Source organism: Vicugna pacos, chromosome 8 (assembly GCF_048564905.1).
Source record: "Vicugna pacos chromosome 8, VicPac4, whole genome shotgun sequence".
In the NCBI taxonomy this organism is placed as follows: Eukaryota; Metazoa; Chordata; class Mammalia; order Artiodactyla; family Camelidae; genus Vicugna; species Vicugna pacos.
Window position 1 is genome coordinate 41644088 of NC_132994.1, and position 17005 is coordinate 41661092.

The 17005-nt window shown below is 35.8% G+C and overlaps 1 protein-coding gene across 2 annotated transcripts in view; it reads right to left on the minus strand.

The window, feature by feature from the left end:
• Positions 1–484: 484 nt before the first annotated feature.
• The window catches only part of MAN1A1 (mannosidase alpha class 1A member 1), a 151706-nt gene continuing 135185 nt past the window's right edge, over positions 485–17005 (minus strand). For both annotated transcript variants that reach the window (XM_072965804.1, XM_072965803.1), the window contains exons 10-13: positions 8955–9174; positions 8020–8192; positions 3591–3706; positions 485–3212 (exon numbers count right to left, since the gene is read on the minus strand). In XM_072965804.1, coding sequence (XP_072821905.1) covers positions 3086–3212; positions 3591–3706; positions 8020–8192; positions 8955–9174 — 636 coding nt within the window. In that variant the 3' untranslated portion in view covers positions 485–3085. The remainder of the gene's footprint in view (positions 3213–3590; positions 3707–8019; positions 8193–8954; positions 9175–17005) is intronic.

Genomic DNA, 17005 nt, shown 5'->3' on the forward strand with positions numbered 1-17005 from the left:
TTGCAGGCTTTCCTATAGCTTAAGTTGTGTCGTTTCTACTAAGCCTCTTTGACCACTCAAATTCTAGTCACCTCCTGCTGCCCTGAACTCCTACAGCAAATCTAACTTGTCACTGAACACCATGAAATGCTGTTTTGTTTTGTTTCTAGGGGTGGAGGGAGTGTGATCCCCTCATTGAACGGCAAACTTTAGAACAAGGATGATACTGTGTGCTATTTCTGATACCAAACTCTTGCCTCTACCCTATGTGCCCCAGTGTTCAACATATGCTAAGATTCTTAATAAAAGTATTTGATTAACCAAAGGTGGTGTGTGCAAAATTAGTTGCAATTTGAAGTTTTTAATGGGAGATATTTCCTTGTCACGATTCCCTGGGTGTGGCATTGAATCGCTGTCAGGATCTCATATTTCCATTTGTGATGGTACACGCTCATCCCAACATACACAAAAGCTTCCTTAAAAGGAGAAAAACATAACAAATGAGGAGATATATTAAAAGGCTTTATTTACAATAGAGAAATTTTACAAATATAATTTTTAAAAATTATGTGTCAATCTATTATGTTTCCCATAACATTAGAGATTTATATAAAGTTGGAAATGACAGGATGGATTTATGCACAAATCAAGAACAATCAATGGAAGGAATGGGTAATACATGTGAAGGCGTCATGACAAACATCACTGAGTTCTGTAAACTGCCATACAACTTAAACGTGTAATATTAACTGCACAAAGTATACCAAAACATATGCAGAAACACAAAATTAAGTGCTGTTTTAATTATTCACTTTTTGGGATGTGAATACATAAGTAAACTTCATTGTACAGTTTTTGCTGAAAATGAATGAAAGACAGTATCTACCTAAGGACTTCAGTTGTTTAAAATAATTAACACAAACTATATAATTAAATTATACCATCATAATATTAATCTCTTATCTTGTTTACATTTTTGGTGTTTTGGGACTTGGGTTAAAAAAATCCAAGTTCTGCAACTGAAAGAACTTTGTTCTTTCCATTGGCTGAGCAGCATGTAGTATAGTCACCTCGCCTGTTAATGCCAGAACACGGACGGTACCTCCCAGTGCAGTGTGTGCATACAATCTGATTTTAATATCCTATTCTGCTGCAGAAATACCTATCAGCTTGTGCTCTTTCAAATCAGATTGAAAAGCAAAGAAAATAAATTAATTAAAATTGCTAGTCCAAGGATGTTCATATGAAAATTATAATCTAAATATATATGGTCCAATTTTGACAAGAATCTTCTATATTTTGCCTTTAAGCAAAGGCACTATCCATTCATTTCATAGGGTGAGCTGAAGATATGAGTGGAAGAAATTATTCTGTGTCACAGAAACACATTAACATAGCAATCATGATGTACTAAAGGAGATCTTTTTCATTTACTAATTGTATTGATCTACTCTTTGACATATACCAATGTATAATATTGAAAAAAGGGCAGGTCATACAAGGTGGTCCTTTCAGACAAAGGAAATCTTTAGAAACACTTTCAAAAGCTGAAAGAGCTAAAACAACTAAGTCTATTGAGATGTAAGAAAATAATTGTCTTAAAAAATACTAGGTTGAGCCCCATGAAATGACTGGTATTGAACAGTTTTTAAAGTAAAAATGCCTCCATTTCATGTGCTTCAGGATAATCCGTGGGGTGGCACTGACCTGCCCAACCACAGGAGGCTGAAAATGCAGGTGGTCAAAGCTTTGTACCTTGGGACAGGCATCATCATATTAGCCCTTTCATGAGAATATATATAAAATATGAAAACACAAGGTGTCACCAAATCTATTCTTGGGAAAACAACTCATATCTCAAAAAAATGCTTTGAAGAATCATATAATTATTTTGATTGCTACAGGACTGTGGAGGATTGGGAGTGTCCATTCCTATGTATTATTTCTAAGCGGAGATCTCTATGTTGAATTTAACCAGATAAAATACACTATACCCTAATTTGGCCGAAAGGTTTATTAGATTTTCCTCAATTGACCGGGGAAGAGATACATTGGCAAAACTTTTTTCAGAGTTAAATCCTGCTTTCATAACCTGAAATGAAATGATTTACTACATTTGAGAAAGGGCTCTTTTCAAATCTGAAAAATCTGAATCAAATGTAATGCTTTCTTTTTTTCAAGAAAACAATTGAAGATGAAATGCAAATTAAAACCATATGAAATACTCACCCTCTCTGTGGAGAGACGCATTCTCTTCATATATTCAGATAAAAGCAAAGTCTAACACACTTATAAAAGTTATACAATTTCTCTTTAAAAAATATAATTCAGTAATAGCAGAGCTCTGCAAAACCGGAAAGCTCACCTTGCTGTGTGGTAGGAAACAGAGTAAACTGATTTAAAGTCAAACTTGGGAACTAATTCTCAAATTAGAAAACACTAATATAATTAACCAACAAAAATACACTGTGGTTCCAGTGAAATGAGGTCAACAGGAGATGATCCTTTTGGGATGAGATTCTAATTTGAATTACAATGTGAAGTCTTTTAGAAGACATTCTATCAAATAATGATAGACCCGCATAAGGAGGCTGTCACAGTTATAAGATCTGTCTCTGGCGGATAGAAAACCAGATTAACATAAAATTGAAAAGGAAAGAGCTTTTTCATTATTTAATTTATTATTATGGCTTTTGCAACATGGCAAAACATTACAGCTTAAAGCAGACATCATCTCCTCATAGAGGAGGAAAAAGTTTTGCAGTCAAATCAAAATCGTAATTAAGAGGTCATTGGTATACCATTCTACTCAGTTTAACACAAATGATACCATACCTTCATGAACTCCAGAGATAACAGATTACTTAAAAAAACAAGCAAACAAACCTGTGATTCACTGACTGAATAATAAAGGATACAATGAGGAATTTATGTCCATTGATGCCTATGATAACAAACATAAAAGACTGCAAAACGATTTTAGAACTTAGGATAATCACAGACCTATTAATAAAAATTCAGCATGTGCCTGAACACCAGAAAAGGAATTATTAAGGTATGCAGTGAAGGGAGTGGAGTAGAGTAGAGTAAAACATAAAATGTCTTTTTATTGGTCATTGACTTCAGCTTTCTTTATATTATTAGAGAGGACAGGGAGAAGATGGGCTTCGGTATTGAAGATCCAATGTTTCAGAGGAAGTAGATCGTCATCAGAAAATATTAAGTACAAATATCTGGAAAGAGAAACATGGGTGTATGAGGCCTGGAGACTGCCAAGGAGTGAAACCACAAAGACAGAAAAAAACCACATCAATGTCTCCTTTCATCTTACGGAGAACCATGGACAACAGTCAGGGAAAGCAAAACCCTGAGGGGGGTACTCAGTGCTGAGCAAAGAGGCTGCTTTGCTCGTGTCTGAGAACCACACAAAGCGGCCCCAGGCCGTCGGGCTTACACGTGACTGAAGGCACACCTGCAATTATCGCCACGCGTGTACAACGGCATTCAGAAGCAGTCATGCCTGACGTTATGCGAGTGTACTCACGATACAGACAACCAGAAAGGTCTGTCCGGGTATCCCAGTCATACATGCTCAGAGTGATTTTACTCACTTGAGCGTCTCTGCCAGGAAGAAGCTCTGCTGCACGTCGTCGTAGCTCTCACGGCTCAGGTAAACGTCCCTGAGGCCTGAATAGCCTCCTTTCAGTCTGCAGTGATTTTCCAGGGCCTAATGCACCAAGAGGAGGAGGGAAAAACAGTCATTCTTCAGTAAACTGATTGTCACAAATTTTTACTATAGATTGTCACATTTAAATAAAACAAGGATTCAAACTGAATGACAGACAGCGACAGGTTCAGGCAAAAATTTCAAACATGGTGGCAGGAAAGTGTAAATAAAGTATGAAAAGTTAAAGGACATGCGGACAATCTATTTCATCTAACTGGGAACGCTCTCACATTTAGTTTTAGAATAATTTTTCAGTGAGTTTTACCATTTCCTCCTGTGGTCTAGAGTAGGGTTTGTCAAACTACAGACCACAGGAGAATCCAAAATTTTGCTTTTATAAATAAAGCATTATCTAGTATACTGTATAGCATAGGGAACTATATTCAATATCTTGCAGTAACTTATGGTTAGAAAGAATATGAAAACAAATATACGTATGTTCCTATACAACTGATGTACTGTGCTGAATACCAGAAGTTGACACAATATTGTAAACTGATTATACTTAAATCAAAATATATTAAAAAATAAATAAAGTATTATTGAACCAGAGACATGCCCACTTGCTTACATACTGTATGTGGTTGTTTTTTCACTATCGTGGCAGAGATGAGTAGTTGCGTATGGCCCCCAAGCCTAGTTCTCTCTGGCCTTTCCAGAAAAAGTTTGCTGACCTCTGGTCTAGAGAGATTGTTAATGCCAATTGGGATCCTACACCACTGCTTGAGAAAGTGTACTGGACCCAAAACAGCTGCCTCTGTCATCAGAACATCTTACTCCTTAAAAATTGACTGTGGAATACTAATTAGTGATACTGGTGACTGACAGATATAAAGGGAGAAGATGGAAAGCAGTGAAAAAAACACGGCTGGTGTCTTATTTCTGAACTATATTTTTCTTTTCTTTAGTCTGGGATGGAAGAAGATGGGATGAATCCACTGGTAACTAGAGAGACGTGATCCTGCGTTGCTATGCTGCCTGACTGTAGTGAGTATCATAGTCCAAGATGGGAAGAAAACATTGGGCAGTGTGGGAATGAAAATTTAGGTAAGAACCTAAATCGATTTGCCTTCCACTTAGCTGTCACTAACGTGACTGTTGTTTGTATTTTGAAATTACATTGATTTGCTTTGCTAGTTACCAGGCATATTCATCTCTAGGAAAGTTATTTTCTACTCATAATATCTTATTAATTCTATTAACCATATGGTCAAATAAAGATGTCCATTGTATAAGAACTGTCATCAGAAATCTGGTTATAATTCATAGAACACGACAAAAATAATAAGACTAAATAAACCCCCTAATATTTATAATGAGATAAAACACAGGAAACGCCAATAAGATAGAGCTCCTCTCAGATTCTCATGTCATTTTTTCATTTCTTCCTCAGTTTTCTTTCACAAGTCACAACCCTGTCCCTCTTTTTTCACATGCATAATTGTATTCTGTCTTCCTCCCACTTAGCCCAACTACCAAGAAGATATGGCATTGATCTTGCCGTATTAGTTGAGAAAATCTTCACTGGCTAGAAAAGGGCTTTGGAGGAAAGTATAGCTCTAATGACCCGGGGCCTGGAAGAGGGGAGAGGGAGGCAAACCCAGGGAGCAGGAATGGGGCGCTGAGAGCTCAGCTTCCATCTGCACATGCTGATAATGAGGATATTGATTCTGCATGTGAGGGCTGGAGGGCAGAAGGGAGCCGTGAGGAGAAGCATTTAATTACCAGGTTAAAGGAAATCTAACTGGCAGCCTACTTGAATAAAGAACACGTCTCATGATGTGGTACTTTCTAAAAGCCCTGGGGAAAATAAGAACAATCAACTTAACCACAAAAAAAAGTGCTTTGATTATATATTCTCAGTTGCAGACAATGAGCTAAGTCAGGGAAAAGCCTGAAGAAAGGAACTTTCTGGTCTTATTATATTTTTCCTTTCTTCCTTTTTTGATAACAGTTCTTTCTGATAAAAAGTCAAATACCAGATACATGGTGTAGGCAAAAAATTATCAGTAAAAAAAGAAAAAAAAGTCAAATCTAAATTTTAAGACTTTAGGGATGTGAAGCTGGGGACAAGCAGCTCTCCTGGGCTCCCCCAGTAGGCCTGGTTTTATAGTTTCTCCACAGCAGAAGTGGTCACGTATCCACGCCACTTAGTCTGATCAGGACATCATCTGACTACAACTTGTTCTTGGGATTCTCAGCCTCTGGGAATAGGATTCCTCTGAGAACAGAGCATGAAACAAGGGTTGGATGCATGGAGTTTTTTTTGGAGGTGACATCAGGAAGTGAGCCAGCGGGGAGAGGGAAAGAAGGAAGGGAAAAGGGCCAGTGGAAGACACGGAACAGGTCACCGCTGTGTGCACTGGGGGCTCACCCCTGCCAGGAACCCTCTAAGGAACCATGTAGGACACATCTTGGAATTATTCTTCAGAGGAGTAAGACTGGGATAGTTACCATCAACTCCAAAACCTCACTGGCTGGGGGTTGCCCTGGGGCCGCTAACTCTCCCACATTTCCCAGACCACAGCCAGCTGCCTGGGAAGGGGCTCAGAGTCCGAGTAGCTGAGAAGCCCTGGGTGGTGATGCTGTCAGGAGGCCAGGCGCCCCAGCAGCCAAAGCTGAGACATAGGGTGGGGCTGGGGGATGGGATACAGGAAAGAAGGGGGAAAACTGCCGCCACACCTCCTAAGTCTATGATCTTTGTGCTTAAGAAAGGCAAGAGCCTCCAGCACTCCTCCCTCCCCACTACAGCTCAAGTCCGAACAGAAGGTACCAATGGCAGAAACGGGGGCAATCCCTGCTTTGTGACACAGGGAAACAATCTGACATCATGTGCTACACTAAAGGTAGACAATAGATAAAAATCCTAGCACATAAAGCCAACCTTATTCCCCCACAAATAAACAAACACCCCTGAAGAACCAAGCAAATCAAAGCTGCCTGCCCACAAGATGGTAGAGATTTGCTGACTTTCCATTTTTGATCAATCCCGTCATACATTTTTCACATTTTCACATCTCTAAAACTGGCATGCCATAATTTAATTGGTAGTGACATGCTTCCTTAGTGGTATATAAAATAACGGTATTTCTTATCAATTATGGTGTCTTATACTTAATGATACGCTATTGCTGATATTTTCAATTTATCTGATGTTTTCAAAGTGAATATTAACGTTAATTCCTTTGCTGGTCTATCGAAGCCCAAAGTAATTCCCATCACTAAGGCTTAGATGAATCTCAATTTTAATATACTTTTCTCAGAGGAAAAAAAAAGATAAATTTAAAGAAATTGGAATTACCATTGACTAAACATAATTAGAAAACTTTGCAAAAAAAAAGAGGCCTAAAAGCTGCTATTGCTTAAAATGACTGACAACTGGTGATAAGGCACGCACAAAATGAAGTCGGTAATAAGCAAGATGCATCAACGGCTTCCTAAGATATTAGTTAAATTTTACACAAAGGCAATATTCATTTTAGATTTCCTGAGAGAAGTTATTCTTAACAGTTTTAAAAGAAAACTAACTTTCTCACAAAGAGTGCTAGACAGTAAGAGTGTAATTAAAGCATTTGCTAGTTCTTACCCCCTGAATTCCCTACCACTCCTTTTGGAATAATAGCTCTTAAAATTAGACATTGTTTGATGCATATCCTGGAGGGTGCCTCCGCTGGCATCCAGCACACAAAGTGTTTAGCAGGTTAGTTTAGGAAGATGACACAAAACATTCAACAGGAAGAGACCCAAGAAATGACAAAGATAATTAACACACTGGACAGATAGAAAGCTTAGAGCTATTCAGAGAATCTGGAGACTAGTGAAGGAATATTCTCGTGCAAAGCAGTTCCTCTGTAAGTACTTTCTAAAAGATCTGCATAGCTAACTTACTCTAAGTAAAACCATATATTATCATTTCAATGCCCCAAGACTAAAAGAAGCTACCACATAGTGGCTTCTTGAAACAGACAACAGGCAGGGGTTGACTACTTCCAACTTGCCAGTAACCTTCTGTGTAATTAAGTGATCATCATTTCTACACTCGTGAGAACTTAATTTTGTAATATTCTTGTCTAGATTTGTCCTTCAATACCAAAGTAGGCATATTTACATCACTGTTACATAAAGCAAAGCTGAATCCAGGGATATAGGATGACTTAACTGAGAATACTCAGTCTTGAATGGAAAAATGGCTGGTCAAAGCTCTAAGTTTTAAAAATCATAGAAAAGTTGATATGCTAGATTTGTAGGTACCATTGAACATTTTTTTCCAGAGACATTTATATATAAGAAACGTGAGCAAATTAAAACGTCACCTCTACGACTTCCCAGGCCCATTTCCTGTACTTTGGGTCATGAGTCAGTCGCCACATGTACATGTAAGTCTCGACAACTTCTGGCCGTAGGATGTAGTATTTCTCATTCTGCCGTGTAGCAATGGCTTCAACACCACCATCGAATCTGAAAGCTTCTGGTCCCAGTTTCATAACTAAAGGACATGCAACAGGTGACAAGGGTCATTGTCCTAGACAATGCTTAGTGTCTATAACTAAAATGAAACTAGAAAGTACTTTATAACATTCAAGAGAGATGCCAAAACAATTATTTTATGGAATAGTTATAAACATTGTATAATAAGCAATATTAAATATACCTTTCTAATTTATTCATCAAAAAGAGTTCATCTTAGAAAATGGTAATGATCCTTTATTTTCTTTCATTTAGCCACCATTTACTGAGTACCCACTGGGTAGGTGCACAGCACCACCTCACTAGCGAGCTAGAAAATCTGTGGTGGAGAATTTTAAGTCATTACATTGTGAAGGGTATTCAGTCTTTGTGCTTCGAGCTTCTGTTTTATAAGAAGGGAGCCAGACTCTTCATCTATTTCATGGAGATTCTGGGAAGATCAATGAATAGTTTATAAAATACTAAGTTTCTTTTGCACCGAGACAGAGACTCTCACCAATGTTATTTACTTAAGGCAGGGCAAATAAGTCAGACTGATTTAACACTTGATGGCCTGGATTTCTGCTTCTTGGTAAACGAAAGGTAAATATTTTTATGTAGGAAAGCAGTGCCTCTTAAAGTAAAAATATAAATTCCTTTACGATATTAATCACGAACACCAAGTTTCATCAGGCATATTCTTTTGAGGGCAACAATGGACAACAAATGGACAAAGTTCCTTACTGAATGGAGCAAAAAGCATGCGGGAACAGACTGCAAATGAAGACAAGCGCGTACTCACACGTGCGATTGTAAGACTCATGACAGGTACGGGCGATTTCAGTCCCGAGCTGAAGGTAGTGTTCGGTCAGGCCTTTCGGGGCGTCATGTGCCCCAAGCGCAAACATGCCCCCAGCAAAGCAGGTCAGGTGGCCCATCTTGTGTTCCAGGAGGCCCCCTTTCCACTCTGCGATGTAAGTCAGCCCGTTACTCGACTTTCGGATCAAGTGGGTCTCAATTGCCTGAAAATCATACTTATTTTTAATATTTTGTAATCTCCTCTCAAATTTATACTAAAAACACCCCCAACATTAAAAAAAAAAAAAGAAAAGGATAAAACATCACTCACAATTTGAAATCGGTGCTACAAGTCAATTCAACCTGAAATTTCATGTCACTGCTTTCTGTGTATTTCCTCTAGCCCATGCCTCACTAGTTTGGTTAGTCAGGATTAACGCTGTTGGGCCAGCCCTGTTGGCTTTGCTTGGTTCCCTAACTAAACACTTATAGCCTTTATACCCTCCAAAAGCTGTCTCTTTTTCAAAGACAGGCCATGGGTATAGTGGTAATAGTTGCTTTAGTGTATTTCCATTTTCACAAATGAAGAAACAACACAAAGCAGCACAGGCCGTACCATGAATGATGAACAGAGCACATCTGTGAGTAAAACCCAGCCTGGCGGTACTTCCCTTCCTTTCCCTCTCCTAGGCGTGGGGAGGCAGCAGAACACAGTGGGAAAAAACAGCTGGTCCTGAGTCCGATTGCTTGGCTTCAAATTCCAGCCCTGACACTATCTGTAAATTTTGTGGGTTATTTGCTTACGATATCCTTAAATTTCAGTATCCTTATCCAGAAAATGGGAATAGTAGTATCTACTGTGAAAATGGCAACATTTTGTTTATAAAGAGATCAGTACTGTGATTAGCACTTGATAAAGGTCACTTATCATGATCACATCTCCACTGTGGTCCAACACTTGAATTAAATTCCTCATAATAATTCTATTTAAAAAGGATATTCATATATAATAAATAAGTATTTTTTTAAAAAAGAATAAGGTCTATAAATTTGGGAGAGATGATGTTTACAAGAACGGTTTATTAAACACCTTTTATTTCTGCCCAGGACAGCTGATATCCTTTTGATTAGATAAATAAAAGAAGTCTTATTTTTTTTTTAAACAAAAATGTAGTGTAAGTGCTTGGCATCACTGTTTTTAATTACTGTAATAGGAAGTGTCCTCCCCCCACCCAATTTCTTCATGGAAGGAGAAAGACTATGACTGTGACTGCACCTGTTATACTATTAACAAAAAAGAGACGCTTTAAAAAAAAGAGACAGGATTTTACGAAGCACATTTGGGAATACAGGCACACCTCATTTTATTGTGCTTTGCTTACTGCACTTCACAGACTGCATTTTTCACAAATTGAAGTTTTGTGGTGACCCTGCATCAAGTTCATGAGTCTATCAGTGCCGTTTCTCCAATAGCATTTGCTCTTTTCATGTCTCTGTGGCATATTTTGATAATTCTCAAAATACTTCAGACGTTTTCATTATTACTATATTCATTATGGTGATCTGAGATCAGTGATCTTTGAGGTGACTATTCCGACTCACTGAAGGCTCAGATAATGGTTAGCATTTTTTAGCAATAATGTATCTTTTACTTAAGGTATATATACTGTTTTTTTAGACATAATGCTATTGAACATTTAATAGCCTAGAGTATAGTGAAAATATAACTTTTATATGCACAGGAAAACCAAAAAAACCTCATGTGACTTGCTTTACAGTATTATTTGCTTTGGTGCAGTGGTCTGAAACTGAACTCACCATACCTCTGAGGTATGCTTGTAGCAGGTACAGACAAAACTTGTGATAGAGAAGAATGAATGAAAATGAATAGATATACTGATGAAACCTCTCCCACCTTTATTGGAAATAAACAAATTAAACCAAGATGGTAAATAAATGAACACACTACTGTGCTCATTAACTGTGGTTAAGCTAATTTTATTGATGATCTAGTTATTACATTAATATTTCATTCTTATTTAATGCAACTGAATATCTTAGCTATTTACATTTATAGCACAAATTGCAATAAAGTCCTTCAAGCAGATACTTGTTCATCACCCAAGAAATGATTCTTTCTACATAACAAGAGTAATGGTTTTTGAGCAAGGATTACAGAACCATTATTACCCTGTTATGGATCCTGAATAAAGTACTATATTATTTTTGCCATAATTCTGACCAAGTTGCTACCTCTCAAAATAAACTACAACGAAGTTCCAAGATCTTTAAAACAATGTTTGTGTGGCAATGGGAAAATTTTAAAAAATATAAAGGGGGAAAAATAGCCTTTAGTGGCTCTAAAAATGTTGTGTCAAGCTGATGTGAGGGTTGTGAGAACTGATTAGGAAAAAAGAGTATTGTGTATTTTGTGATTTCATCCTTCAATATTTGAAAAAAATTAGTCGGCTGTGCCTATAGAATCCTAAATGCCTAATACATCACCTGCCCAGGTATCATTCACTCCAATGGACTTCTGGCAGCATTAACATATACCATATGGATTCTCAGAATGATCTCCAGATGAGGTCATAACAGCCAATTGAAAACTCAAAGTATTTTGTTATTAAAACAGCTAAAGAAAACATGCCACTCTGGGATTAAATGATTCTCAAAATGCAACGGAAGCTAAAACTGATGAACTGTATCTCCAGTAACCCAACTGTCAAAAACAATACTGTAACGGATTCTCTCCTTCACAATAAAGTACAACCAGCACAAAGAAACTTTACTATGTAAGACATGACTACTTCTTAAAACCAGAAGTGTAATTGTTCTAGCTTTGCTCTCTAAGTTGGAAATACACAATGGATTGAAAATGTTTTTACTATTAAGAGAAACAGGTAACACTTCGACTTCATTTGTTCTTAATGGATTTTCCTATCCATGGTCTGCCTAAACACAATATGTTGAAAGCTGTGTGGGTATAGTTCTAGAAACTGGGGAGAAAGTATTTCAGAGGGTATTTTAAAGTTGCCTTTCCTGGTACTTCAAAATCTTAGGGAAGGACTTTAAGATTAGAATAATTAAAATATCTGCCAGGACAGTAATGAAAAATGACATAATGGAAACCACACTGTATAGAGAACTCCTTAAGTTAAAACCTGAAACCTCATAGGATTGAAGAAAAATAAACCTGGAGGAGGCCATCTGGACCATATCCTAGTTTGCTTTTAATATGTGTCATGTGCCTTCAAAGCTGTGAATGTGTGAAATGGCCAATGTCTAACTAAAGTGTTCTGGTTTCTATATGTGAATAGTACAGAGTATTTGCTCTACTTAGTGAAGTTCACTATTTACCTTGGAGGGAACCAATGTAATATTGAATCTGGTCAACCAGAGCAAACTATGTTGTATTTATATTTAAATAAATAAGTTGTCCTGTTTCAAAACCACCCAGAACTCTTTCTAGGAACATTAATTTTAGAACAATGGTAACATCATTGAGATTACAGATTTCCATTCTTCCCCCTACAAATTACTACTATTGATTATAAGAATAATTTCTAAGCTGTCAATAAAAAAGTCAATTTTCTGATGATTAAGTAATTACATTATTTAAGATGTCTGATAATGATTAATATTAAAAAACATGAGCTACCATATAAAATACTTATCAATCACAAAGTTACTTGATTCTACTAAAAGCTTTTGTTCCTAAAAAGTTGGATTTGAGGTTCAAGTATTTTATATAAAATAATTTTCTTTTTAAACTTTATTTTCACTTTTGATTAAGGCTTAAATTTGACTAAGGCTTAGTTTACTCTTACAATGGCCACCTCTTACATATTTTGTTAAGTAGTTTCTAACTTATCTTATGAACTTTATGCCAAGAAAGACATTTAAGTGTAGTATGGAAATTCTTATTCACAAATCCACAGTGGTGAGGTAGAAAGGGATAGGTATTAATACAAATCTTAGTTTGAATTTTGGTTCCACACTCAACCTCTCTGAGGTTCAGTTCTCTTATCTGTAAAACTGGGTGAATCATATCTAAACTACTGTAAGTGGCTGGGCCTGATAGGACATCTCCTATATAAGGTCACTTCTCCAAGATCGGGATATGTAAGTTACCTACGTAACACAAAAAATAAACAGAGAATTGGAGGAAAGGGGAGATAGAAAAAGAGCCAAATGAAGTGGATATAAGCAATCTACCTGATAAAAAGTTCAAGGTAATTATCATAAAGATGCTCACTAAACTCAAGAGAAGAATGAACACACTGAGACTTCAACAAAGAGTTAGAAGATATAAGGAAAAAAAGCCAAAGAATACAATAACTGAAATAAAAAATATACTAGAAGGAATAAAGAGTACATTAGATGATGCAAAGGAAAGAATTAGAGAACTGGAAGACAGAATAGTGGATATCATCCAAAGTTGAACAGAAAGGAAGCAAAAGAGAAAGAGGAAGGGGCAGGGAACTTATCTGAAGAAATAATAGCTGAAAACTTACCTAACCTGAGGAAGAAAACAAACATCCAGATCCAGAAAGCAAAAGAAAATGCCAAACAAGACAAACACAAAGAAGTCCACAGCAAGACACATCATAATTAACATGGCAAAAATTAAAGATAAAAAGACAATCTTAAAAGCAGCAAGAGAAAAGCAACTAGTTATCTACAAGGAAATTCCCATGAGACTATCATCTGATTTTTCAGCAGAAACATTGCAGGTGAGAAGGAAGTGGCACAATGTATCTAAAGTGATGAAAGGGAAAATCTTAAAACCAATAATACTCTGCCTAGTAAAGTTATTATTCAGATCCGAAGGGGAGATAAAGAGTTTTACAGACAAGCAAAAGCTAAAAGAGTTAAGCAGCACTAAACTGGCTTTACAAGAAATGTTAAAGGGACTTCTCCAAGCAGAAAAGAAAAGGCCACAATTTGAAATATGAAAATTATGAAAGGAAAAATCTTACTAGTAAAGACAAATATACAGTAAAGGTAGTCTATCAAATACAAAAAGTTAGTAGAAAAATTAAAAGGCAAAATCAGTAAAATCATCTATATCCATAATAATTAATAGGGATGCACAAAAAATGTAATATTATGTCAAAAACATTACAGGTGGTGGGGGAATAAAAATGTAGTGTGGTTAGAGTTCATTCAAACTTAAGAGATCATCAACCTAAAATAATCATTTGTCTGTCTGTCTGTCTGTCTATCTATCTATCTATCTACATACCTACCTATATATATATGAATGACATTATATACGAACCTCATGGTAACTACAAACCAAAAACCTATAATATATACACACAAAGAAAAGAGAAAAAAATCTAACATAAAACTAAAGATAGTTATTAAATCACAAGGGAAGAGAACAACAGAAGAAGAAAAAACAAAAAGAACTATAAATACAACCAGAAAACAATTAACAAATTTAAATACATATCTATAGCACTTACTTTAAGTGTAAATGGACTAAATGCTCTTATCAAAAGACAGAGTGTCTGAATGGGTGAAAAAACAGGACCCATATATATGCTGCCTGCAAGAGACTCATTTCAAATCTAAAGGCACAAACAGATTGAACGTGAGGGAATGGAAAAAGTTATTCCATGCAAATGGGAACAAAAATAAAGCTGGAAGAAACATCTATATCAAACAAAATAGATTTTAAACAAAGACTGTAAAAAGAGACAAAGAAGGGCATTACATAATGATCAAGGGACTCAATCCAAGATGAAGATAAAACAATTGTAAATATGTATGTACCCAACATAGGAGCACCTAAATACATAAAGCAAATATTAACAGACATAAAGGGAGAAATTGATAGCAACACAACAATAGTAAGGACTTTAACCCCCCATTTACATCAATGGACGGATCATCCAGACAAAAAAATCAATAAAGAAACACTGGCCTTACACGACACATTAGACCAGATAGCCTTAATAGATAAATAAAAAACATTCCATCCAAATGCAGAATACACACTATTTTCAAGTGCATATGGAACACTGTCCAGGATAGATAATTTAAGAAAACTGAAATCATATAAGGCATCTTTTCTGACCATAATGGTGTAAGACTAGAAATCAACTATAAGAAAAAAACTGCAAAAAACACAAACATGTGGAGGATAAACAATATGCTACTAAACAACCAATGAATCACTGAAGAAATGAAAGAAAAAATAAAAAAATACCTGGAGACAAGTGAAAATGGAATTACAATGATCTAAAATGTACAGGACACAGCAAAAGCAGTTCTGAGAGGAAAGTTTTTAGCACTACAAGTCAACTGTAGGAAACAAGAAAAATAAATAAACAACCTGACCTTACACCTAAAGAAATCAGAAAAAGAAGAAACAAAACCCAGAGTTAGTAGGAGGAAAGAAGTCATAAATATTAGAGCACAAATCAATAAAATACAGACTAAAATAAAAAAAATTGAAAAGATCAATGAAACTAAGATCTGGTTCTTTGAAAAGATAAATAAAATTGATAAACTTGTAGCCAACTCATCAAGAAGAAAAGGGGGCCCAAATAAATAAATCAGAAACAAAAAAGGAGAAGTTAAAATAACACCATGGAAATGCAAAGGGTCATAAGAGATTACCATGAATAATTATATACCAATAAAATGGACAACTAGAAGAAACGGAAAAATTCCTAGAAACATACAATCTCCCAAGACTGCATTGGGAAGAAACAGAAAATATAAATAGACCAATAACTAGTAATAAAATTGAATCAGTAATTTAAAAAAGTCCCAACAAACAAAAGTCCAGGACTGGATGATTCACAGGTAAATTCCACCAAACATTTAGGTAAGATTTAACACATATCCTTCTCAAACTATTTCAAAAATTGCAGAGGAAGGAATGCTTCTGAACTCATTCTATAAGGCCATTATCACCTCGATTCCAAAACCAGAAGAAAAAAAAGAAAGAAAGAAAGAAAATTACAGGTGAATATCAGTGATGAAAATAGATGCTAAAATCTTTAACAAGATATTAGCAAACCAAATCCAACAATAAATTATATGGATCACACACCATGAACAAGTGGGATTTATCCCAGTGATGAAAAGGAAGGTTCAATATCTGCAAATTAATCAATGTGATATATCATATTAACAAACTGAAGACTAAAAGTCATATGATAATCTCAATAGATGCAGAAAAAGCTTTTGACAAAATTCAACATCTATTTATGATAAAAACTCTCAACAAAGTGGGTCTAGAGGGAATATACCTTCACATAATTAAGCCCATATGTGACAAATCTACAGCTAACATGAATGAAATGCTGAAAGGATGAAAAGCTGAAAGCAACAAGATCAGGAACAAGGCAAAATGACCATTCTCATCACTTTTGTCCAACATAGTTTTGGAAGTCCTAGCCACAGCAATTAGACAATAAAAAGAAATAAAAGGAATCCAAATTGAAAAGGAAAAAGTAGAACTGTCACTTTTTGCAGATGACCTGATATTATATATAGAAAAATCCTAAAGATGCTATCAAAAAACTATTAGAACTAATAAATAAATTCAGTAAAGTCACAGGGTTCAAAATTAATAGTCAGGTATCTGTTGCATTTCTATACACTAATCACAAACTAATAGAAAGAGAAATTAATAAAACAACCCCATTCACATTTGCATTGATAAGAGTAAAATACCTAGGAATAAATCTAACCAAAGAGGTAAAAGACTTGTACTCTGAAAAGTATAAGATATTGATGAAAGAAATTGAAGACAACACAAACAAATGGGAAGATATACTGTGTTCATGGATTGGAAGAATATTGTTAACATGGCCATACAATCCCCATCAAAATATCAAAGGCATTTTTTTTTTTTTTACAGATACAGAACAAATAATTCTAAAATTTGTCTGGACTCACAAAAGATCCCAAATAACCAAAGCAATCTTGAGAAAGAAGCACAAAGCTGGTGATATCACCCTCTCTGATCTCAAACTATACTACTAAGCCACTGTGATAGAAACAGTAAGGTACTGGCACAAAGACAGATAC